We start from the raw sequence: 27,687 nt of genomic DNA on the forward strand, positions 1-27,687 counted from the left end.
GCTATGCCCTCTCAGTGAGAGTCCGCGCTGCCAGGTGAAAAGAAGCGGTTGATTGGCTAGACGTGTGTCGGAGGAAGCACGTGATAGCCTCCACTCTCCCAGACCGACTGTGGGGGGGTAAGTGCGCAGCGACCAAGAAGGGGATTGGGAATTGGCATAACGACTAACATTGGGATGGGAGAAAATCTGAGGAAAAGGGAGGGGGAAAAAGATTTAAAAAAAAATTAAAAAAAATGTACAACTAAGACGATTTGCGACTCTGAACAGGGCCCCCTGTTCTCAGTCACACGATCAATGTGTTCTTGTGTCAGGTGTCCAGACTGAGTGGGGTTCTGTGTTGCCCAGCGGTCACAGGTGCGAGACGCGATGTGTCGCGGGGCCGCCGTGTTTTGGCACTCGTCTCAATGAGGGGCTTTGATTTCACTTCCTGATGCAGGTGCAGGGGTTTCCTGCGTCTTCTCTGGCCAGTGTGAAGCGACTTTTGTCTCGCACTTGGCTCTGTGTACCACTTTGGCATTGGGGGGAGGGGTCCCTGAATGGACTAAAGCGAAGGATAGGAGTGGGTTTGAGAGAAGCACAGAGAGAGGAGAGGAGACTAGACTGGGTGGATCTCCTTGTCGGAAGAGCGTGGCCTTTCCGTCGTCCGTCCAAGCCTCCCTCTTCCAGATGCAACTTGTGAATGTCACTCAATTAACAAGGTTAATTAATGACCTGCAGCTGGAGACCTGGCGGGAGAGAGGGGGAGGGAGGGAGGGAGTGAGAGAGATGAGATGAGGAGAGCAGATGAGGAGAGGCGGAAAAGGAGGAGGGGGGGTTAGAGAAAGGTGTTAAGTGTGTTATTTCGTGAGAGAAAGGCCATAGCCTGGATGAAGACACATTATAACAGAGTCCAACGTGAGAAAGCGAGTGAGGAAGGAACGGAGGAGAGAGAGAGCGAGGGAGGGAGAGAGAGAGAGAAACTCAAGTCTGTAGCACTCAAGATTGACACTGTTTGATGAACAATGCTATTTACCCTTAGCTGCCAGAGTTGTACCCTTCCTGCTGACTTGTTGTACAAAACGTGTAAGTCGCTTTGGATAAAAGTGTCAGCTAAATTACTAAATGTAAATGTAAAATGTAGATAAAAAATACATGTACAAGCAATTGGGCCGGAAAGAGTCTGAGGTAATTCCTTAGTGAATGGGTTAACATGCTTGTTGATATTCCAGATACTGGCTAATATCCCAGTAACGCACTTCATCGGGATAAGCTGTTTTACATGCATTTTATACAAAAAAAACACCAATATTCGCATGTACTTTACATGAATATTGTGAATATTGGCTTTGAAATGGAACTCGCAAAATCTAGTTAGCAGTAATGGGGATAAGGGGTTTACGTGCCTAATGACAGTTCTGTACATGTCATATTTCTACTCTAATTGACAGATGAATACTACTAATCATAGGATAATCATAGGATAACGTGCAAAGAGCCTACATTATTGTAGGCTATGTGTTGAATAATGTACAGAACAGTGCACATAACACAGAAACAGATGTATGGAATATTTAAAGAAACATATGCCTGGCTGTGACTAATGTAGTCTTTCTCTCTCCATCTCTCTCTCCCTCCATCTCTCTCTCTCTCTCTCTCTCTCTCTCTCTCTCTCTCTCTCTCTCTCTCTCTCTCTCTCTCCAGCCATGAAGGCAGACCGTAAGCGTCTGAAGGTGGAGAAGGCAGACCTGGTGAACCAGATGCAGCAGCTGTATGCCACACTAGAGAGCCGTGAAGAGCAGCTCCGTGACTTCATACGCAACTACGAACAGCACAGAAAAGTACTGCATGCACACACACACACACACACACACACACACACACACACACACACACACACACACACACACACACACACACATACACACACACACACACACACACACACACACACACACACACACACACACAGACACACACACACACACACGCACACACAGACGCACACACACAGACACACACAGACACACACAGACACACACACACACACACGCACACACACACCACATCCATATAAAGTTGACAAACTACAGGATTTTCCAAAGACAAGTGTGTGGTAAAGAAAACCATCACAAAGACAAATGAGAATCAAGAATATCATTGTGTCTGAGTATTACTTACACATCCACAACATATTCACATAACATTCATTTCATACACAATCAGCCCTTTTCTGTTGAAGTATATTGTACTGTACATGTACTGAACATTCCGGCCTCGCCAGGTTACTTAATATATAATGGAAGGGAACTGTGTCAATTCACTTCAATGTATTTTATAGTCCAGTGAACCTCAATTGGCAGCAGACTGGCCAAAATACGATTTTTCAGTGGCCCGTGAGGACAGTTATTATATTCAATGAACATTTCCAAAACCATTTGATTTGGACCCTCTGAAGACGAGTGTGTCACCGTCTTCCAGAGGCTCTAGTGGGCTTGATTCTAAAGCTAGGGGAAGGATACAGGTATCATCTGAAGCCAGGTCTGGCATGCTAGTTTACCAGTGAAGTGAAGTGAAGTTGTACTTCAAAATCATCCATAATTCTGACTGGGGGAAAAAACAGTAAGGCCGATTACAATGGGGTCCCTTGACCTCTCAGCTAGAATAGCATAGAAACAAGCACACTCATACACAGACCCCGCCCCCCACTCCCGTCAGTCACTATGATCTGGCCCCTGACATACTGTGTAGTAAAGTGGCCTACCTGCTAAGCTAGATGAGTATCCCAGTTACCCTGTTATAATCCCTTAGAGTGAAAGGTGTATAATAATTATGAACCCTCTTTCATGAATTATGAGCCTGTCTTTGATAAGCGTATGAGTCATCACCTACAGGGCAACTGTTTACGTGACTCTGATTGGCAAGTGTCCAAGTCAGCACTGTCACATTAATCACACAGAGTGTCTTGCCAGGAGACATTAGGACAGATGTCTGACATTATGCCTTTGTTGTATTTTTGCAGAGAGTGTTGCCTTGTGGCCTCGTATCAACGCCCTACCAAAGACAATTTTAATAATTCCTTGTGTAAGCAGGGAGCAAGTTATAAATGTTATTAGGGCTGTCAAAGTTAATAATGCGTTAATGCAAATGCATATTAACACAACTAATTATTTTGATGCATAATGCACATTTCTACAATGTTTGTACATTGTAAAAATGTACAAACATTCAGTCATACCAGTTCATATATCAATACAACACACTTCTTGGTAACAGACTTCTTCAGACAAACATTTCTGAGTAAATTACTGAGTAATTTGAGTTACTAAGTTAATTACTGACATGCATTTCTTTTATTTATGTGTATGTGTCTGTCCCCCAATATGCCCAGACAATGAAAATAACCTCTCACATGGTACTGTGTGAGAGGGGGAGAGAGAGAACTTCAGTTGTACTGTACAAAAGTACATTAGTCTGCAAAAGGTTGGCAAGAGATTAACGTTGGACTCCATTCAGTTGGATTTGTGACACTGTTACACATTGTAGAATGGGATGTTTTTCTGACCCCTTATGTTTCCCTGTGTGAGGTTGGACACAATTACATTGTGTGATTTGTAGGGCTGACCCCTATTAATCGATTAGTCAACTAATCGGTCGAAAGGAGCCGTAGTCGACTGGCCAACCTCTTAGTCGAATATAATAAAAAAATTAAAAATTAAAAAATTAAATAAATTTCTTTTTATCATTCTTTCCAAAAGAAAATAGGCCTAGAAGCGTGGCTAACGCTAATGGCACACATACCAGAGGCTAACTGCCTACGAAAACAGGCACAGAGGCACTGAAAGAGGATTTCACCCATCTAATGAACACACTAGACTAGACAAATATCAAGATGTATCCATCAGTGGACCAATTGCATGCTTTTGCAGAGGACAAGAAGCCTTCAGTCGACTCCTTCAGACATTAAGCACCCCCCACAGCCCAAATGGAATAATAAAAAAATATATATATATATATATTTAAAAATATTATACCTTTTTTTTATTTTATTTTTTAAGTCGACCAATAGTCGACTAACGGCAAATTTTGGCCAATCCTAGTCGACCATCCAAATCCTTAGTCGGGGACAGCCCTAGTGATTTGTAATGATCTTTGAGTAATGGAAATGTTGTCTGTTGTTGCATTGAGGTCCATCGTTTGGTTTTACAGGGGATGTTTTAGTGAACCTTTATAAGAGTAACGTTGGACACTACATTGTGTGAGTACTCATATTACTGAGTAATGTTACATTTAGCAGGTCAATATGGCCATCTTTTGTTGCCTATTGGGCTTTGCCATGTTGTGATTATTTGCAGCATATTTATTTTATGCAGTACCTTTGTTTTTCTGGACAATATTTGTCATTTTGGTTATTTACTTTATAAAATAAACATACAGTTGCATAAAGCAAGCATATCTGTCCACTCCCATGTTGATAAGAGTATTAAATACTTGAAACATATCCCTTTATGGTAAATTTTGAACAGATACTGTGTGAATAATATTGTTTTTGATCACAGTTAACTATGGACAAACATTAATGTCAATTAAATATTTTAATGGATTGACAGCCCTAAATGTTATACAAGTCACTCCCACTAGTGGGTAAGGCCTCCATGTGTGATGTAATTGTAATAAATAAACATACACGTCATAACTCACAATCGACACAATGGTTGGATGTGGACCCAAAGGCAGTCTCAGTTGAATGGGATTTTGCCATAGGGAAAGAATAATATATATATATTTCGTGACACAATTCCAAATGTTAAGATATAGTTGAATGTATTTTTAACATTCAGAATCGCAGCGCAAACTACAACTCTCGTCATTTTAATTAAGTGACAGCCTGCTAGATGCGTACAACCACCTTGGGATTCAAACGGTTTCCATTCAACTAAGACTCCTGGAGCCACATCCATACTTTCCCACATCCCTAACGCTAACGCTGTCCATTAAAATAATGCAACTCTCCTCTTTCTTTCCATCCTCTTGCTCTTACCCTCTCTCTTACCTCTCTCTCTCTCTCTCTCTCTCTCTCTCTCTCTCTCTCTCTCTCTCTCTCTCCTCCTCTTCTCTCTTTCCCACCAGGAGAGTGAGGATGCGGTGAAGGCCCTGGCTAAAGAGAAGGACATGCTGGAGAGGGAGAAGTGGGATCTGCGGCGTCAGACTAAGGAGGCTACAGAGCATGCTGGAGCCCTGCGCTCCCAGCTGGACCTCAAAGAGAACCGAATCAAGGAGCTGGAGGCTGAGCTCGCCATGGTAAGACAGAGTGACTGACATATAGACAGATAAACAGACAGACAGACAGACAGACAGACAGACAGACAGACAGACAGACAGACAGACAGACAGACAGACAGACAGACAGACAGACAGACAGACATATATATATTGTAGGTAGATAGATAGACAGACACACATACATACAGTGAGACAAACAGACAGAGAGACAGACTGACAGACCGACAGATGGTCAGACAGACATACAGACAGATAGACAGACAGACAGACAGACAGACAGACAGGCAGACAAATGGATAGGCAAGCAGACATGTTGTTTGGACAAATAGACAGATGGAGAGGCACAGCAACAGACAGACAGACAGACAGACAGACAGACAGACAGACAGACAGACAGACAGACAGACAGACAGACAGACAGACAGACAGACAGACAGACAGACAGACAGACAGACAGACAGACAGACAGTTGGCAGACAGTTGGCAGACAGACAATTGGCAGACAGATGGACGAACAGATAGGCAGACATTTATCATCTATGATCTAACCACCTGTCTGCAACTTTGCCAGTTTTGAGTTTATTGAGAGATATGACAGCTGGCCGTGTGTCCTCTACGCATATCTTCACATTCCAAAGAACAAATAAATCCCTTGTTTTATAATGCAAGATGGCCTGTGTACAGCTACATGGTCATCATATGATATATAGTAAGAAAACCAATGCTGTACATTAGATAATGTGGCCAGCGAAAGACACCGTACATTCTAATCATAAACATTGGACAGAGCTTAACTGAATTATCTGGACCAGGACTGTAGGAGTACATAATAATTAATAATAACAAAATTACATATTCATTTGAAAAGGCTAAAAGATATTAAATATACTGTAGCAAAGCTTTAATTGTGTTGACTGTTAGGGAAGAGAAGTGCATACAGAAAGCCAAATACAGTAGCTGGTTTTACATGTGAGCTCTACGTCTTGTAGTTTAACTGTACAGTACAGCTGTGCCCAACAGCCCTCATCTCTCCACCCCACCCCCAGATCAGTAACTGTGTGAATCAGAAAATGGAGTTCCGGGTGTTTGAGCGTCTTGCCGACAGGGACTGCTCTCCTAGGGTCATGGCGGTAAGACCAGTGCCCCCTGCTTCAACTTTGACCTTCTGACCCCTCCGCTTTTCCGGAAACCTCTCCCACATGTGATCCAGTTGATGTGGGAAGCCCCTTCCCTCTGCACGTGTTTTCACTAACCCCCCCACCCCGACCAGTCCCTACTGATCCCAACAATCCTAACAGTGATGCCACTGGATTCTATTCTTGGATGATTTTAATCTTTTTCTTTTTGGTCTAATCAAGGAACAAATTAATGGGGAAATGCTTGATTGAAGTCTTGTGTCAGGTGACAACTAACTGTGATGGTTTGTGATTGTTCACTGTGATTGCATGTAACTGATTGTGGATGATGATGATGATGATGATGATGATGATGATGATGATGATGAGTAATGGCAATGGTTTGTCACTGATGATTTGTAGTGTGTTGCCTGGCATGATGAGAGGAAATACACACTATTCATGTTAATTAGAATATATCAATAACTGTAGTAACAACAAATCAACGGTGGTATTAGATGCAGAGGCTAAACAAATTTCACACATTTCAGACAACAAAACGGAAACATGAATACGGCTGAATTTTTCATGAGATGACAGACGAGAGGCAACAGATGAGAATGAACACAAACAGACACACAGACACACAGACATGCACACACACAGCACTGCTGCTGATGTGTGGATATTGCACACACAAACACATACACACACACACACAATGGCTATGTATACTGACACAAACACACACACACAATATGACATATACATACAGTGTGCACACACACTCAATGACCATGCATATTGACAAACACCAAAAAATACTGACACATTCATATGACACACACGTACATGCGTAATACATAGCATTCATATAGCACACAAAAAAGGAAATTGAAAACTGAATAAAAACCAGAAGCCCCCACGAAAGAGGAGATGACCCAGTTAGACAGATAAAATAACCCCATGTTATATGATGTAATATTATTCATGATGTTTTTGAATAATGTCTCGCATTAAACCTGGATATTGGCTCCTGGGGATGTCTTGTAGCAAACTGACAAGCTCTCATTATAAAAATGTCATTATTGTATGATGATGTCATAATCATGGGGCTAATAAGGCTAACTGAGTAATCTTGCCTCTTATAATACCACCCCCAACCCCCCCAAGAGATCTCAAGTCCTAAACAATGATTTCCTTTCAGAGAAAAAGAAAGGCAGATAGTTGTCTATCACAAGGTTGTTCTGAGTGTACACATGTCGTCATGTATCTTGTCTGTCTTATCTACCCCCTTCCAAAAGGCCAAACAATCGTTAGCCACCCTGACCAAGGACGTACCCAAACGCCACTCTCTGGCCATGCCCACGGAGGCGGTCGTCAACGGCAACAACCAGGAGTGGGTGATGCAGGCGGACCTGCCGCTGACGGCTGCCATCAGGCAGAGTCAGCAGACTCTCTACGTGCACACGGGACATCCCACCGACAGACAGGGTAGGGATGGCATCAGTCGCACCCCATACACACACACACAATAGCCTGGTTCTTGTCTTGTTTTACGGCCTTTGTCTTTATTACATGGCGTTTTCACATTTGTCGAAATGCTTGCTTGTGATTGGTCAATAGCCCCCCGACAGCGGTCATTATTACACAATAATGACCGCTGTGGGACAATAATGACCGATGTGCGCAGCTGTTCGCAATCAAGCCCACATCAGTGCAGCAAATCAGACACACCTACCGCGGCTGCACTGACAGCGGAGTGTGTGTGACGATTACAGCGGAGCCAGAACAGAGGCTGCCCGCGATAATAATAATCACTTTATTTGGGCTGACAGAGCCACAGAACTGCGATTTGTCAAATGAATTAGGTATATTGTTAGTAAGTTAGCCATGTAATAAGCGGGATAATGTATAGCTTTACTCGGTCATCATCGCAAAATAATTGACCTTCACTGACGTTTAAAACACCTCGCCGAGGCGGCTCGGTATTTTAAACTACGTGTCGGTCAATTATTTTGCGACAATGACCTCGTAGCTATGTCTATTATTTTCTTTTTCTTTATTATTGTTTGATTCGGAAATGGGCGTGGTTTATAGCTGACGTTTCCAGTGACTCCTGAAGACATAAAAGACAATTATATTGAAAGAAATCCTAGTTCAATGTTTCTGGAAGCGGTAGATGAAAATGAAATTATAGAAACTACTAATAAATGTAAAAACAAGACATCTACAGACAGTAATGAAATATATATGAAAATAGTAAAAAGAAATGTCATTAGTGGGATTTCAAAACCACTCACGCACATCTGCAATTTATCATTCAAAACTGGTCGATTTCCGAATAAAATGAAAATAGCAAAAGTCATACCTCTGTTCAAGACTGGAGATAAACACCACTTCACAAATTATAGGCCCGTTTCTCTACTTCCTCAGTTTTCAAAAATATTAGAAAAACTCTTCAACAACAGATTAGATAAATTCATTGATAAACATAATTTACTCACCGATAGCCAGTATGGATTCAGAACACACCGGTCAACATCACTAGCATTAACACATTGACTGCCACGCTTCTATCCATCAATGTATGATCACTGCCACCAGTCTAAGCCTATGGAGATGTGCACCTTCTTTGCAGGGCTATAACTTTTTAAATTGTATTGCTAAATTGACATTACTATGGCCCATTCAACATCGATTATCTATCGTTCAGGATGTAGGAACGTTATACTTTTTCATTCATAGATTCTTCCAAAAATACCGTCTAGAATATAAGTATGTTTTTATCGTTTTCTGCAGTAATTCCTAGAATGTGAGTTATAGGCATAAACGCATATATAGATTGGGCGGCTACGTGGCGTAGTGGGCAAGGCGCTCGCCACGAAATGCTGGAGACGCTGGGCTCGTCAGTTCGAGCCCAGCGCTCCACATTTGCTTTCAGTTTAGCTGGTCGTCCGTACTAATACACATTGGCTGTATTAGGGGGTGGGAAACTGATGGGTGGGGATCGGGCGTTGTGGACAGCGACTCCTACAGGTTGGTTGGTGCGCCTGCGCAGTAGAATCAGGAAGTGTCGGGGGCAGCGTGAGCCTCCCACGCGTTACTCCTCGCCACTGAGAGATCGAGCTGCGCAGGTGAAAAGATGCGACTGCTGTTACCTCAAGTACCGGAGGGGACTTGTGCTATGTATGACTTAGTCCACATTGCAGCCGGCTTGTGGGAGGCAAGAAACAGCGTTCGTGACAGGGGAGGGTTGAATTGGATGATACGAAATTGGGATGGGAGAAAATATAGAAAATGGGAGAAAAAGTGGATCAAAAAGAAAAACGCATAGGCCTATATAGATTATCAACTGCCGTTTATTGCCGATACACGCTATATAAAAAATTTAAACTGTACATGATCCTAAACATTATGACTCATCATGCGCGGATGAACGGGGGGGGGGTCGTTTATAATTCCGTGATCGTCAGTAAATGCTTTATGTAGTATGGGTTGATTTATTGATCAGATGGTTTGTAAATAAAGAAATGTACAATCGCCTTGAAAATAACGTTACTGTCCTCTTACCGTTCGCCGATGAGACTGGAGGAAAAAGATCCCACTTATTTGACGTCGATCGACTAGATCCATTTCCGGTTTGTATCGCGCAATAAACGCCCAAATCATATCGATTATTGAGTTATGGCAGCGATCCATATACACGGATGTGTGTCTAGAGTCCCGCAACAATATGTGACTGCCGGATGGATTTCCCAGATGCACCGAGATCACCAGATCCATTTCCGGTTGTAACTCGCCCGATCATCCACCAGGCGGCGGTATTGAAGCGTTGCACTGTTGTGTAGAGTCCCACTGTCTCAGCAGAGGCTGGGTGGCGGAATTATGAATACCATGGCGAAAAAATGAAATATGATCTCAATAACGTCGTACGCCGTGCTTTGGCAGAATTCGCATGACCAGCAAACCCGTCGTACAACGTGATTGGCGGTCAATGTGTTAATATAACTAATTGAAAAAAATCACAAATTCCATAGATAAAAAAAACATGTAGCTGGAGTATTCATTGATCTAAAAAAAGCATTTGATACTATTAATCATGATGTATTAATCAGGAAATTGGAACGATATGGGATCAGGGGGGTAGTATTGGACTGGGTGAGAAGCTATCTAAATAAAAGACAACAATTTGTGACAATGAGATATTATAAATCTGAATGTTTGGACATTGCTTGGGGTGTCCCCCAGGGGTCAGTGTTGGGTCCAAAACTGTTCATCTTGTACATTAACGATATATGTAAAGTATCCAATATATTTAAATGTATTTTATTTGCGGATGACACTAATATCCAGCAGCTTTTAGAGGTCATCACATCTGAAATGAAGAAATTTAAAAAATGGTTTGATAGAAACAAATTATCATTGAATTTGAGCAAAACTAAAATTATGTTATTTGGAAACTGTAGATTAAATACTCAAGTACAAGTTAAAATAAATGATGTGATTATTGAAAGAGTTTATGAAAATAAATTCCTAGGTGTAATAATAGACCATAAAGTCTGCTGGAAACCTCACATACAACATGTCCAATCTAAACTGTCAAGAAGCATGAGTTATGAGTAAAATAAAGCACATTCTGGATAGAAAATCACTCTACATTCTCTACTGTTCACTAGTTTTACCACATTTAAATTACTGTGCTGAAGTCTGGGGAAACACTTATAATTCTACACTACAACCACTTTTTATACTCCAAAAAAGGGCCATAAGGATAGTTCACATTGCAGGTTATCGTGATCACACAAACATATATTAAAGTCAAAAACATTAAAGTTAAATGATCTTGTGGAATTTAAAACGGCACAATTAATGTATAAAGCAAAAGGTCATGTACTTCCAGGAAACATTCAAGAACTGTTCTTTGATAGGGAGGGGGGTTATAATCTGAGGGGAGAACTCAATTTAAAAGTTCTTAATGTACACACTACCATGAGAAGACACTGCATCTCAATATGTGGAGTGAAACTGTGGAACAGTCTGAATATGGTGCTAAAGCAATGTCCAAATATGAGACAATTCAAACTGATTTATAAGGAAATGATGTTCACGAGGTACAGGGATGAGGAAGGGACTTGATATTCACGGTTGTTTACATTTTTATTTTATTTCTTTCATGTTTTACATATATAGTTTTTTTTGTTTTGCATATATATATATTTGTTTTGAAATGTTTTAAATTAGTACACTCATTTGACTAGTGGAAAAGGGGTAGGATCAAATAAGTGTATACTTCTTCCTACTCCTTTTCGAACATGTAAATTGAGTTATGTTTTGCTTTTGTTTAGTTATTTATTTTGTTTGAGTTATGTTTTGATTTTGTTTAGTTATTTATTTTGTTTGTATTCATTTATATGTTCGAAATAAAGATTTCAAATCAAATCAAATCAAATCAACATTAGATTAAAGCAACTTAACCAGCCGTTACGCGTGCACGTCGCAGCACTTTGCCCTTGTCTGTTGGCTCCGGGCTGCGTTTTTGCCAATCAACCAATACATTGTTGGAAAGTTGAATTTGCCGCATTTCGATCGTCACCCTACTCAACCTATTGCGTGCTTCCAGTCTCGAGTTACAAGACGAAACATGCGATGAGCATCAATTGACAAACCATTCGGACAAGTGACCATGTCCGGTTTGGCTGGGCCCTCTGAAGGGACCAGTCACCGCTGATGGCGGAATTATTGACCACCTTTGTAGCCAATAAAATTCTGGAGCCAACGCTTAACAGGTCTGAACCAGAATGTAAACTTCATTTGGGTCTGAGAGCATGTTGTGGGCCCAAAATGTCAGTGCTTCATTCATTCTCTCCAGTATGAAGCAGACACAGATTTGACAACCAGATGACAATGAAAAACAATGACAAGCTCTCTCTCGCTCTGATTTATAGCTTTTAGGAGAGAGTGATACAATATTCACAAATATCAACTCGACTGTCCTGGTGGCACAGGAATAATGTTATATGAATTCTAATAATGTGTCTCAAAAAGTATATTTTGCCTGTAATTTGTCGAAAACACATAATTTAAAAAGTGTCCTGTCTCTGCTCCCGGTTTACCCACCCCCCACCCTCTCCAGTGGCGGCAGTGCGGGTGAGCCCTTGCCATTCCAGACATCCCTCCATCATCTCGGACACTTCTGCCCTGGAGGGCGACCGCTCGTCCACGCCCAGCGACATCAACTCGCCACGCCACCGGACCCACTCCCTCTGCAATGTAAGAGCTGCCCACCAACGCACCCACCCAAGTAATCACCTTCTTTGAAGTACTCCCTTCTACTCTAGTAATCACCTCCTTTGTAGTACTCCCTTCTACTCTAGTAATCACCTCCTTTGTAGTACTCCCTTCTACTCTAGTAATCACCTCCTTCGTAGTATTCCCTTCTACTCTAGTAATCACCAACTTTGTAGTACTCCCTTCTACTCTAGTAATCACCTCCTTCGTAGTACTCCCTTCTACTCTAGTAATCACCTCCTTCGTAGTATTCCCTTCTACTCTAGTAATCACCAACTTTGTAGTACTCCCTTCTACTCTAGTAATCACCAACTTTGTAGTACTCCCTTCTACTCTAGTAATCACCAACTTTGTAGTACTCCCTTCTACTCTAGTAATCACCAACTTTGTAGTACTCCCTTCTACTCTAGTAATCACCAACTTTGTAGTACTCCCTTCTACTCTAGTAATCACCTCCTTCGTAGTATTCCCTTCTACTCTAGTAATCACCAACTTTGTAGTACTCCCTTCTACTCTAGTAATCACCTCCTTTGTAGTACTCCCTTCTACTCTAGTAATCACCTCCTTCGTAGTACTCCCTTCTACTCTAGTAATCACCTCCTTTGTAGTACTCCCTTCTACTCTAGTAATCACCTCCTTCGTAGTATTCCCTTCTACTCTAGTAATCACCTCCTTTGTAGTACTCCCTTCTACTCTAGTAATCACCTCCTTCGTAGTATTCCCTTCTACTCTAGTAATCACCAACTTTGTAGTACTCCCTTCTACTCTAGTAATCACCTCCTTTGTAGTACTCCCTTCTACTCTAGCGCTCCCTGCTCGCCTCCTTCATAGTGCACCCTTCTACTCTAGCGCTCCCTGCTCACCTCCTCTGTCACAACTTGTCTGAATGCACGTGCACTGTTGTCGTGTCTGTCTGTGTCTGTGTATTTCGGGTAACGGGTCATGGTCAGTACATCAAATGCAAGTCGTCTGTGTAGCTTGTTCGGTGTCAGTAAATCCTCTCCTTTCCCTACACGGTACAGTATGTCTGTCTCTCTCTCTCTGTCTGTCAATCTGCTCTCGCTGGCTTCTGTGCCCTTTTGCATCCCTCTGTTCTCTCGCCCCTCTCTTCATCTTCTTCCCTCTGATCTCTCTTCCTCTCTTTCTCTCAATCCCTCTCTCCCTCTCTCTCTCCCTCCTTCTCTCCAGTCCCTAGAAGATCTGGAGGAGGCGAAGCGTAAGAAGAAGAAAGAGAAGTTGGGGTTGGGATCGTTGTCGCGCGTGTTCGCCCGGGGCAAGCAGCGCAAGTCTCTGGAACCGGGCCTGTTTGATGGTACTTCAACCCCCGATTATTACATAGAGGAAGATGCAGACTGGTAAAACAAAACAAAACACACAAAAAAGAAACACACCCAGCTGGCTCGTGCAGCCACCTGCAGGGCCTTTAAGGAAGTGGCTATTAAGGAAGAGTATATAGTGTTGATGTGTGTGAGTGGGTGAGTGTTGATGTGTGAGTGTAGGCGTTTGTAGGAGTTATGTATTAACAAGGTTGACAGTGTGAGTGTGGGCATGCGTGTCTGTATCGACCGGTATTAACATGGTCGAGTGTGAGAGTATGAATGTGTATGCGCGCACACACGGGTTTGTGTGTCTGTGTGAGCGAGTGTGCGTACCACCCACTTGTGTGTCGTCCATGGTCGGGAGGCCATGTCAGAAGCCTGAGGCGTGTCTTGCTTCGCTGAAGTGTAAACCTTATGAGCAAATTGCACCTGTATGTATGTACAGTACTGTATATAGAGTGGACAGTGTACACAGCTTCAGAGATGTCTATGTTCTATTGTATCCCACCTACCAACTCACCCCCCCTTCCCCAAAAAACAGCTGTGTTTTGGATTATTTTACATTGCTCTTTGGACATTTGTTTTTGTTTGTTTTGGTTTTGTTTTCGATTGAACTGGAAACTTGAAGGACTGCTGAACTTGTAAATAACAGTCGATGTGCACTTTGTGCTTGTAAATGTCTCTATGTCCCGAATGCCTTTCATTGTTTTTGACATGTTTTCACCCCCCCCCCCCCCCCCCACACACACACCACATCCCCCCTTCTTTGTTTTAACTTAATCCCCTCCCTCGTTTATCGTCTTGCTCGACCCCATACCCTCTCACACTGCCATGTTGCGAGAACAGTTTCCTATCGGGCGACGTGCAGACTCCTCAAATCCACCTCCCGATTCGGTTGAACCGTAAACCCACCTCAACAGCAACCCGTTCTCTCGTTGATGGCTGCGCAAATCTGATTTCAAGCAGACGTCATTAAATTAAGCAAAAAGGCTTAAAGCTTTCTCTGCAAAAAAAAACTCTTTGTTCTGGAAAGTTCTCTTCGCTACTTGAAGCCCAAAAAGACGGGGACTGTAGGAAACTGGGTGGCGTGTCTTTCTCTCTGTTAACAAGCATGTGTTGATATGCATGCATGCAGCCCCCTGTAATCCAAATGCATGGTGACTGAGGGACTGGAAAAACAAAACAAAAAAATAACAAAAAACTTTTTGCCAATGAGGCACACGAGAAAGACAAAAAGAGAGGACCTTTTAGTGAGATTTTATCTTATGACTTTAATATGGAACTTAAAAGCTACAATCCGGTATATATTTAAACGTATCTAAACTTTGGGTACATTCACGAATGTTCTTTTCAAGTTTGACTTAAGGAGTCACACAAAGTCATGGAAAGTATAAGCTCTTCGAATCATTCTCAGCCCATCATAACTCATAAAACACAGTTTTTCTCAAATGTTTTCAAATGTAAGCAAACCTTACACAGCCTCAGAATACATGTAAAACCATTTTTTGCAGTCACACGCTATCGGTCCTTAATATATGTCAGACTGAAATAAATATCTTCAATGCAATGACTAACATTGCTATCAAGGTGCAACATATAAGATTATGTTCTGAAGGTTGGACCTCCAGCACTATTTCCTACTTACCACTGATTGGAATGTAGATCAGTAGAGTCAATCTATGCTGATCTTAGCTAGCCTACCCGTAGCCCTAGAGTAACCCGTAGCTAGTTTGCCACAAAACAAATGTAAAGTAACAGGGCCATTCTTCAATCTGTACAAAAAACATTGAAATCTACTTCACATTGTAAGTACAAAATATCATACTCAAGTAAAAACACTTTAATACAAAAAATCAATGCTGATTTATTTTGCACATAACCTTACACACATCCAAAAACGACACTGTTTTGCACGCATTAATTTAGTTAGTTATTGAGAGTAAATTAGTTGGCCACCAGTGATGTCATCGGGCACATCCTTGAATCCGTGTGTTGTGTTAATTACAGCTCAATTAAATGATGAGGTAGCAGTTCCCTATAAGACAAGGTATTGCTAATTTTTCATCTACATCATTTCATGATGCTGTAAAACACAAGGATTCAATGTACGTATTTAAAAATGTATGTGTGCAAAGCTGTTTAGAGTTTAAGGATGTGTGTCTGATATTAAGTGAAAAATAAATCAGCATTTACCGGTAAATTTTTTTGGTGAAGTGCTGTAAAAAGTTAAGTGTGTTATAGCCCAAGTTAAAAGGCTGGTTGAAAACAGAATACGTCTAGAGAGCCCACATGAAAAGGTGGTAAAAGGTTGAGTAAAAGTAAAACAATTTATACAGATTTTTAATACTACTCAGAAAAGTATAATTACACAAATGTCCACCTTTCCACCCTTGCCCAAAGCAAGGTGTAATTTGGGTGGACACTTGACATACAGTGGCCGCATTATTTTCCATTAGTTATTTCATAACTACTCTTCAACAACATCATCAATGAACAGGAAATAGAGCTTCAAGACTCTGATTTTATAATAACAAATTCCAATGTTATTTCCATGGCCTAACACAGTTCATTCAATATTTGTGAACATGAGCTATACTCTCCCAAAGCCAGAAACCAGAGAAGTAAGAATCAAACTTGTGATCCATTGACAATGAATGGGAGACTGATTTTGCGGACCCATAGAATGTTTGTTTATTTTTTTTATATCCCAGTGAGCTTTATTCTCTAGTAGTGGTCTCAATTGTTTAATGGTTCAATGTACCTATAAACTCAGATCATTCCCCTGGGTGCTCTCAGTGTCATCTATCAAATATTTCCCAATTCATTGTCCGTGGAGCAGCTTCATACTTTATACTTGATGACATCTCTCTAGACTGTAGTCTTTCAGAGTTACTCATTTTCACTAATATTTTTGTACTGTATGAATTCTGAAATCGGGCCGTAGTTCCCCTTTCAAGAAGCAAGCAATAACTGCAAATTGAAAGAAAATTGTTTGAATCTGCACCTGAAAGACACACAGTTCAAATTTACATGTCAAGACATTTCCTCAGCGAGGTTGAGTTAACAGCTTTTAAAGGGCAAAGCAGCTCTCCACTTTCACTCTTGTTTGAATTGCTAGGATTATCTCATCAGAGTTCAGAAATGACATTCCGCGTCTCGGAGTGATACGTAGTACGTTGGCTGTTCTTCTGCAGCAGGGCCTCCCTGTATCACACAACATGCAGGCATGTCTTCAGGGGGACGTCTTGAAGGTCCACGTAGGACAAGTAGGAAAATAAACACTGCTGAAAATAATGCACCCAAACACTATATGCATTTTATGGTTAAAAAGGGGGGGGGGGGGGAGCACTATTCTACAGAAAAACAAAAAAGCTAAATAAGATCACATTGTCTACACCCTCATTCCCAAAAGATAATAAAAAATATGTCTCCTCACATAATTACAAACCCATACAGTACCTGTATAATACACCGCAAGCCTGAGCTACTTACAGTACAGCAGCATTATGAAGTAGCTGTTATCCTCTTTGTTCCTGCTCTGTTTCAGATAGAGTAGTAGTGAAGAAGTAATTTGAATGGCTTTACTCTTGTCAGAAGAATAATGCCCATTCATTAGAAAGCTCTATGTGTAGAAGCCTGGGTGTGTGTAAGTATAGTGCTAAGTAAGTTAATCGAACTGAAACAAATGCACACCTCATCCTATGACCATGTGGTCTCACCAAAAGAAACGTGATGCAGGGTTCAGGGCATTGCTGAAAAAAGCAATTAACTACGTGCCAAAGGTTAATAGTGTTTCCCCAAGCAGAAAAATAAGAAAAAGGTTGGATTCACTTTTTTTTTTTTCCAATCCTTTGGATGGATTGAGTCTGCACTGCACCCCCCAGGGAATATATTCTCTCTCTTGATATTGAACTAACACTACTGGTTGATCTCACCTGAAACCATATATGGAGAGAGATTTGCACGCACAGTAAATTGGAAGTGTATTTAATCATGGTGCTTTGCCAAAGAGCATTCATATTAGCAGATGATTCTGAATCAGACCTTTGCATAGGGGTTTAACATATTGATTTAACGCTACTTTTTATTCTATTCTGAGCTCATTCATAAAGGTAACTCAACGGGTCAGACTTGTTATGGGTCTCCTATTACATTGATTCTCCATTCGAGGACCCTTACGAGCAAGATATTTATTTGCTAATCCTCTCCTGAAGAAAACACAGCATCAAACGAACACCATGGCATTACATCCTTCTTAAGTTGCAACCCAAATTCCCTCTCATGTTTATTTTTGGGCAAAATATGTTTCTTTTTTGTAACCTAGATAACATTACAGAAATTTTATTATTATTATTATTATTATTATTATTATTATTATTATTATTATTATTATTATTATTATGACAGAGATTTATTTAAAGATTCAAAGGTGTAGGCCTCTGTGGAGGACCTCTGGTGTTAGAGGTGCTGAGATGTTTAGAACTGGATGGTGGCAAAGATCTTTTAAAGGCATGGCAACTAAATTATGCTCAAAAGAAACTAAATGAGAAAAAAAGAAAAGATTATTTTAAAATAAAATAAATAACACTGAATTTCCACGTGGCCGTCCTCTCTTTCCCTATGTTTGTGTGTCTGTGTGTTTGTTTATTGTGGTATGGCTATAGTCCTAATTCCTCCCTCGACACTGGGGGGGCTGCCATCTTTGACACGCAAATGGCAGCTTCCCTCAGCTCAGCGAGTCCATCTGTGATTGGCCGCGTCCCAAAAGGCCTCCTTTACTCTTCTACCCACCTTTAGCCCTTTACTCACTCTGTAGAGAATTGGCTTGACTTCTATTGTTGTACAATCACTGGCCATGGACAGGTCTCCAAATGATTACCAGCCGTCAGCAACATCCAGGTACAAAATTGTGGCTGTGCTTTGGTGAAGTCAGCCAATTCTAAAGGCCACTTTGGCAGACAACTGTCTTGTGATCTAATACCTACTCTGGCAGCTGAAACAATTGGCTGGTGACATTTTGAAGAGAGGAGATGAGAAAAGGAAGCCATTTGATATTGTCAGAATGGAACTCATATGTGCAACAACACTGTGTCAATAACATTCTGCCTTGATGTGACCCCTAACCTCTGGTACTGACCCGTCCTGTCTGATCTCCCATGGACTCGCAACACAGCCACGTGACCCAGGGGGTAATCCATCGAACGACATTGATATTAAGGTTGATTGGTTCACAATCAGTGTTGCCGGCCGGGTTGCCGACTGTGTTTGCAGACTCCTCATAACTAAGTCCTATTAACACCAGAAAGAGACTGAACTAGCCCTTCTTCAAGTTCAATGATCATTTTGAATGCAAAAGTATGCCATTCCAATAGTGTTTTTTTTTGCTTTTGATACAAATGATTGAAAGGATTCACGTGATCACTGAAAGGATGGCCTTGACATATTCATATTTGTGACATATTTATTTTCCCATAATATAAAGATACCTAGTAGCCCTTTTGTGCCGATTCATCAACGCCTTTTGGATGCTCAAAACTCACTATACCCAATGGAAATGACATGCTAACCTGTTGACCATTAAAGTCGCTTTTGTTTATTTTGAAAGTAAAAAAACGCCCTAAATGGCAAATAGATAGAATAAGAAAGGAACCACAGTGTAAACGTTAGATAACTAACAACGATAACTTTTTCCACTCTAACCACATGCTTCATCATTCCATAAAACTTTCTCTCAAAGACAGACACTTATTGTATGACACAACTAATAACCTTTTAAAGGTCAACAGTGTAGACCCACAGGTTAGCGTGTCATTTCCATTACATGTGGTGAGTTACTACGAGCATCTACAAGGTGTTGAAGGTACATTATCTCATACACTGAAAACTATGGAAGTGGATTGACACAAAATGGCTACCAAATATTTCTACAAAGGAAAACTGAAAACAAAGGCCCTGATAGGAACTCGACGCAAGATGTAAGGTGTAGAGAGGTAGAACCCAAATGCAAGACAGACTAGCAGGATAGACCACTGCAACACTTCCGGTATTCTGAAATCTGCGCATGCGTAGTTCGGGAGTAGGTGCGAAAAAGTGACTATAGCTTGGCAGAGAAAGTGCAGATCGACTTGGGATTGATCTCTCTGTGTTCAGGAGAATCTAGGCGTATAAAAGTCTATTGGATCATGTCTCCAGCACCCCCACAGCCGTAGCTACAACCACTTAATGTCAAGGCTCTCGTCCACATTCATTCATTTTCTCCCCCCGCTCTCTCCTCCATGAGCTCAATGTAACGCGGAAGTGCAGTGGTCTATGCAGGTGAAACATTGAAACCCAACAACAACGGGTGTATTTATTAAAGGCAGGTAGATGCAGATGGGAAAACGATAGGCTGACAGCCGAGCTGACTTCAGATATAAAGAACTGAAATACTAAACTGGGAAAAAAACATACACGTAGGAACAACAACGTTTAAACAAGGATCCAACAAACTGAACAGGGGAGAGCAATCATAAATACACATGGGGAAAAGAGCAACCTGGGTGATTACAAATGAGGGGCAGCTGGTGAGACACAAGAGAGAAGAAATAAGAAGAAGGCATTTTATTAATCCCCTTGGGGAATTCGTCCTCTGCATTTGACCTATCCTAACTATTGCAGTGAGGCAGTCACACACAGTGTGGCGCCAGGGGACCAACTCCAGTTGTAATGCCAGTACCTTGGGCAATAGCAGGAATATATACCCAGCGTGCATATCAGGTTTTAAGAGGAGGAGACACTAGGGAACAGGAGGAAAAGTCGGGCCCTATTCCCCATACCTGGTTCAACTAAGTCGATCAAAAGTCCCATTATCCATATTCAATTAACCCGATGTTTGAATCCGGGCTTTCCCTGTTCCTCGAACGCTGATTCAGTCTCGTTAATTCGAACCAGACTTGATACTCAGGATAATTGCGCGCGGCCGCCTCACCTGAAAAGACAGCAGGTGTCGATCGCAGAAATCCTGATTTTCTAACGGCATTGATTGATTGATTGAAAACTTTATTAACAGATTGCAGAATGGGTACAATACAGTACGGCTCAATAGCCTCGCCGACAAGTTAAATGCATAATCTATAGGCTTTGTCCCTCATTACCCCAATCAATCAGATTATATTTCTTTAAATGTGCCTGCTGGCAGTAGGCTTAATGGAATGAATAATCGAATGAGATCGTGCTAGCGAAAATAATTTGCTAAACTCTTTCAGAATAAGTAGACAAAACAAGCCCAAAGAGTATCTAATTGATACGAATTAATAGATACTTATGAAGATATTTGTACTCTATGTGCTTAGGTATCATGTACTATATAAATACATGGTTCCCAAAGTTTTCAAGGCGCGACCCCCAAAATAACGTGTCAGAGAGGCTTGGAGGCTATACAGTTTCACTATTAATCAGGTTTTAATCTTTTTCGGACATCATCCATACATGCATTGAATTGATTAACCTTTGGTTTATACCAGTGACACCAGTCATGTTAATCACCTTCTTGTTCATCATCAGATAACACTAACAGCGCTTGAACAGATAAATGCATTTTCTCAAATGCATTCATAAAAACGTCAAAGGCTTGCAATTGCTCATTCATTTTCTCAAGTCACATCCACGTCATCAAATCCGTCAAACAGCGCATCTCCTCAAACATTTTAATCCCAGTTACAATATCACAATAACGTGTGAGTGACACAATTCAACAATCCACATATTCAGATTTGTCGTAATTCATATCCACAATAATCCACGCATGAAGACGCTTCAATTTATGCTTGAATGAAACACAATCCGGGCGCAAATACATCCACAGCCGAGAATATGAAACTAATCAGAGCCAAACGCCCGATTTTCATTCATTAAAAACATCCCCGCGGGATTCACATTTGCAATGCTCCGACGTTATTAAAATAACCACATAGTGTGTATATTGCACCTCGCGAGCGCTGTATATATGACGTGCATTATTTAGAACAAAGTAAATCCATAGGCTGAATATGATTTATTATTAGAATTTTAGGTATATTATTTTACATTTCAAAAGCCCCCTCTAGACAAACGAAGCACAAAAACATAATTCAGAATGGTATAAATGGGATCTAGACTTTTTATTAATTTATTTATTTATTTATTAATAATTTTATTAATTATTTCAGGAAAGGAGCTGGCATTTCTTTGCGAGGGCGTGGCCATTCAGGTTATCCAGCTAACTGAACTAAACCCTGCCCTTGACCAGGTTCAAACTTTTTGATCTGTTGCCATAGTGATTTAGAAAATCGCACGTCGGGGAACCGAAAGGTCTAGTTTAAGTCAAGTTATCCTGAAAATTATCCGGCTAACTCAGTTAGCCAGGTACGAGGAACAGGGCCCAGGTCCAGGAAGAAATGGGAACATATAGGGAGTGGGAGGAAGGTTCACGCCGGAGGAAAAGTGGGCAGGTGGGGCAGAACTGAGACATGAAGAACGTCAAAAATAGTGCAGTTATGAATGACATCCAAACTACCTCCAGGGTCTAATACAAAATCCACGCATTGCTATAATCTCTTCATGAGACGATGTCCATCACAATGTTTAGTAAATACCTCACGCTAAGCACTGGTAGTGTCCACAAAGGGCCTGTCAGTGAGACGGGTGAATGCAGGTATGACAGATCTCTTCACACCTAGAGATGTTTTTACAACCCACTCCATTTTTTCTTATTTTTCTTATTATTATATTCAAAAACAGAAGGGGACTGAATTGATGCTCAGGGCTGAGAGGTCGTAGCTCTCGAATACACTGGCCAGTCTCCAAGAAAACAGCTGTGGGATGGTAGTGTCTAGATCCCATCGTCCAGAAGAACGTTCCCTGCTGTATGTATCCCTTATGTATCCCTTAACCTTAACCCTAACCTTAAAGGGGATTCCCACTCATTTTACAAATTCACATAATGTTCTTCCTGTGTCCCAGGACAGTTCAGTCCTGTAGGATTTGTGAACGTGCACCACTCTCCTCTAAAGCTAGAAATCAGAGAGAGAACCCTGCAATCAGTGATGTCACTGGGATGTAAAATCTGAGGCTCTGAATTTATGAGGCCATAAAATGTTTGTGTGAGCTCTGACACCCAAATGAGGTTTATATTCTAGTACCTGTTAGAAGGTCTGAACCAACCTCATTAAAACCTCATTTGAGTGTGAGAGCACACACAAACATCATGGCCTCATAAAGTCAGAGCATCATTCATTGTCTATGGAGCAGCCCTAGATTTTACATCCCAGTGACATCACCAGTTGGAGGGAGAGTGGTACTTGTTCACAAATATTGACACTGTCCCGGGGCACAGGAAGAATATACAGTAATATGTGACTTTGTAAAATGGGTGGCATTCCCCTAACACTATCAGTGCCGGCCTTGTTTTCCTTTTTACCCCCTTGAATGCCATCATCCACTTCAATGTTAGCGTTAAAAACGCATAATCTATGTTTTAAATTATGGCTATGTGTCTAATCTGCCCGTCGCTTATCAATGACTTGTTTGCAGTCAACATTGTCGAAACAGATTGTTTTTTAATCGGTTCATATCCTTTTTATAGCATTTTGAAAAGCTATCGTTCTCTAGAAAATTTCCGGAAAATTTTAAGATTCCCCCATAAACGGCATTTATTGGAATATTCTCGAATACACTAGACACGTTGTCATTTGTCGGCCTATTTATGAATCGTTTTCAAATAAACGCTAGATTATCGATAGTATATGTGTACTTATGCACGCTATAGAAGCCGGCTGAAAAATCTATTCTCTCATTTCCTCAACATCACACACACACACACACATACACACACGGCACATGCTGATATATCAGTGAATACAGCTCTGATTATCCTAAAACTGGTAACATAGACTCCTTACCTTAGATCAGATGTTCTCCAAAGAGATTATTCCAATTCCTGATCGCCATTCCAAATATCGATCGCGTTTATTGATTGATTATTGGCTGCTGTAAATATATATTCCACGCTGCTTTCCAACTCGCGATCACTTCCATGTTCATCAGACGGCTTGCCAGCACAGTGGAGCCAGTAGGCTCCCCACACAGGGATCCAGCAGTATAATCGAATGACCTGCAGTTACACAGGGATAGACGATAGGGGGCGGTATTTTCCCATCTGAGCTCCTAGAGGGTCTGCTGTACCAACGGGAGACTCAGTTGATGAAATATGAATTCAGATCGCTAATAAAAAAAATCAAACGACATTTCACGGCGTCGGCACTCAACGGGGGGCATGATAAGACGACAATACACGCTGTCGGCACTCAAAGTGTTAACCACTACCACCACCTAGAAACTTAAAGGGGACATGCATTGCTATTCCTTTCACTATTTGGGCAACTTTACACAATTCCTGTGAGTCTATGGAACACATCTGTAAAGTCTTTTTCCAAAGAATTCATTGTTTTGTATTTTTAATCAAGTACTCTAAAACTGCATTTTTCCACTTCAAGATTTCAAGCTGTTTTGGGCTGGGCTCCGCCCATAAGCGCTTTGAGTGACAGTCACCCACAGTCTGCACTGGCAGACCGAGAGAGATATAGAGAGATAGAGGAGGGGGATACTAATTAATTTCGCCGCGGGGGGGCATAATCCCACGGGACAATGCATTGGTAACTTGTTTCAAATGACAATATATACCGCTGTGAATATTATGGCACGGATCGGAATACGGGCTCGCACGTGGGAGCATGCGCAACGATATTTTGACAGTGATATGCGAGAGGAGAAGCTCCATCCCCGCGCGCACACATTTACACACACACTCCAGCACGCGGGGCTGGAGGTTGTGTGTAAATGCTTGTGTCCCTCTCTCTCTCTCCCTCTCTATCTCTCTCTCTCCCTCTCTCTCTCTATCTCTCTCTCTCCCTCTCTCTCACTCGCTCGTTCTCTGCTGTCTCTGTCGGCACCCGCGCACGTCAACCCGTTTGAGTAAGTAATTCCACTCGCTCTGTTGTTGAGTGAATTGTTGATTGTGGGCGGTGACTACAACCAGTGCCTTACTCACGTCAGGAAAACAGTCAAATCAGAATGGCTTAGTTGAGTGAGGGAGGATCTCCGATCTCGTGAACTCGAGACTAGACTGATGAGTCAAAATGAGAATTAGAGGTGCAGCTGGGTGGCGCAGCGGACATTGCGCTCATCACCAACGCAAGAGACACCGGGTTCGAATCCGGCTGTCGGCGTTGCCTCCGGCTTGGGCCGGCCGTCATACTAACTCAATTGGCAGAGTTAGCGGGTGGAAGTCGATGGGTGGTAATCTGGACGTTGTGGACAGCGACTCCTACAGGTCGGTTGGGGGACGCCTGCACAGCAGAGACAGGAAATGGCGGGGGTAGTGTGAGCCTCCCACACGTTACACCTCGCCAATGAGAGTCCACTCTGGCAGGTGAAAAGATGTGACAGGCTGCCTCCTCGTGTATCGGAGGGGACACGTGATGCAAGGCTTCTATCCTCCCTACAACCGGCCAGTGGGGGGCATATGCAAGCAACGTTCAAGAGGAGAATTGGCACAGCAAAATTGGGATGAGAGAAAAATTGAAAAAGAGGAGAAAAAGTGGATTACATTTCTTTTTTATTAGAGACACAGACCCCATTGATATAAACCCCCATTGCTAGGAAACAATGCTAAACACTGGAAAAGGCCATTTATAAGACACGGGACCTTTAATGTGCAATGTTTTTCCTGGCTATGGGATCTAGACACTACCCTGTGGGATGGTCATGGCTTTCTTTCTGTCTTTCTCTCTCTCTATCTCTCTCTCTCTCTCTCTCTCTCTCTCTCTCTCTCTCTCTCTTGCCCCCCCCCCCCCCCCCATGTCTAATGAAACAATTGTGTTTGCATTCATATGTGAGGCTGTAAGTACAGTATAGGCCAGTGGCGGACTGGCCATCGGGACGTTCGGGACGAATCCCGATGGGCCGGGACCAAAGTGGGCTGGTCCAAAAAAAAAAAAAAAAAAAATTTTTTTTTTTTTTTTACTTTTTTACTTTTTTTTTTTGGGCCAGTGTGTGGGCCAGTGTGTGGGCCACTAATGTGGGCCGATGTGTGGGCCAGTGTGTGGGCCAGTGTGTGGGCCAGTGTGTGAGTCGGTGTGTGGGCCACTAATGTGGGCCAGTGTGTGGGCCGGTGTGTGGGCCAGTGTGTGAGTCGGTGTGTGGGCCACTAATGTGGGCCAGTGTGTGGGCCAGTGTGTGGGCCGGTGTGTGGGCCAGTATGTGGGCCAGTGTGTGGGCCGGTGTGTGGGCCAGTGTGTGGGCCAGTGTGTGGGCCACTAATGTGGGCCGGTGTGTGGGCCGGTGTAGTGTGTGGGCCGGTGTAGTGTGTGGGCCAGTGTGTGGGCCATATGTGGGCCGGTGTGTGGGCCATTATGTGGGCCGGTGTGTGGGCCGGCAATAAAACAATAAACAAGTTGCATAAACTAAATCAGATTAAAAATGATCACAGTTCTGGTTTGCCTTAAGATGCAGTTTAAGATGGGTCTTGAACATGGAGTATGTAGGGCACTCTATAATCACAACTGGAAGGCTATTCCAGTAGTTACCACTTTTAACAGAGAACACAGTTTTTGCAATGGTAGTATACCGAAAAGGCACCTTACAGTCCCCTCTACTGATGGCCCTGGTGGTAATGCCAGTGTCTGCTTTCTGTTGGATGAACTCATTCAATGGGGGAGGGGCAAGTCCATGCAGAACCTTGTACATGAAGCAAGTATATTTGAAAACTTGGAAATTCTCGAAACTTAGCATGTTATGTTTTTCTAAAACATTACAGTGATGAAATGAAATTGGTTTCCTATCAAATACTTTTATGGCTTTTTTGTAGAGTAATTATATTGGTGTAAGAGTAGTGACATATAAAAGAGACCAGTTGATAAAACAGTAGGCCTACTCGATGTGTGATAAAATCATTGAATGCAGAAACATCCTTGCAGCATTAACTGGCAGGCAGGGCCTGATCTGCCTGAAGTTTTCGATGTTAAACTTGACTGTTTGTCACTTTCTTCACATGACTTTTTGAAGGTCAATGTAGAGTCCAATGTGACCCCAAGATACTTGAATTAATGTACAATGTCCAGCTCCGCCTCTCCCAGAAACACATTAGAGTGAGTGACCTCTACTGGTGACTTTGTGAACATCATACACACTGTTTTCTTGGTGTTAAGTGAAAGACATGCTTTTGTTAGCCAGTCTTGAATGAGACATGAGACATCAGTGAATGAGATTCACGTTTCCTCCCAACCGCGAGTAGGCCTAGAAGCGCAGAAATGGAGAATGCAAAAAAAGAAAGGGTGGAGCTGAAAAAGCTAGAATTAAAAAACTAAAATTGCTAGTAAAAGACGCAGAACAATGTTCTAAAATTACAGACATGTTTACCCGCTGCTGCTGCTAATGATGATGAAGTTCAAGTGGAAGGAACCAACAGTAACATGACAGGTGCATGCAGTAGCCTAGTGCATATTCTACTGTTGGTGTCTGCCGGTTCATGAGGGCTAGCTAGCCTATACTAGCTCTTGCAGTGATTTCAGTCATTCTATTACAAGACAATGTGCTTTCCGTATTCCTGATTCCTTACAGCACGTGGACGTAAATAGTTGTGACTCGTGACGTTTTTTCTCTGACTAAAAGTTTAGTTAGCAATGTTA

The 27,687-nt window shown here is 42.0% G+C and overlaps 1 protein-coding gene across 4 annotated transcripts in view; it reads left to right on the forward strand.

Moving 5' to 3' along the window:
* Positions 1–27,687, forward strand: part of LOC311244283 (kazrin-like) — a 186,375-nt gene that overhangs the window by 151,311 nt on the left and 7,377 nt on the right. Inside the window, exons 3-8 of one of the 4 annotated variants that reach the window (XR_014620686.1) lie at positions 1,681–1,817; positions 5,107–5,277; positions 6,306–6,389; positions 7,679–7,868; positions 12,511–12,678; positions 13,854–13,977. Coding sequence is in view for 3 of the 4 variants with exons in the window: in XM_084333722.1 (XP_084189848.1) it covers positions 1,681–1,817; positions 5,107–5,277; positions 6,306–6,389; positions 7,679–7,868; positions 12,511–12,647; positions 13,854–14,024 (890 nt within the window). In the remaining variant the exon portion in view is untranslated. Of the gene's footprint in view, positions 1–1,680; positions 1,818–5,106; positions 5,278–6,305; positions 6,390–7,678; positions 7,869–12,510; positions 12,679–13,853; positions 14,052–27,687 lie in introns of those variants that run through there. The other 3 variants (XM_084333723.1, XM_084333722.1, XM_084333724.1) reach the window with 3 other exon arrangements.

The sequence above is a fragment of the Notolepis coatsorum genome (genome assembly GCF_963971535.1).
Source record: "Notolepis coatsorum genome assembly, chromosome: 17".
Classification (NCBI taxonomy): Eukaryota; Metazoa; Chordata; class Actinopteri; order Aulopiformes; family Paralepididae; genus Notolepis; species Notolepis coatsorum.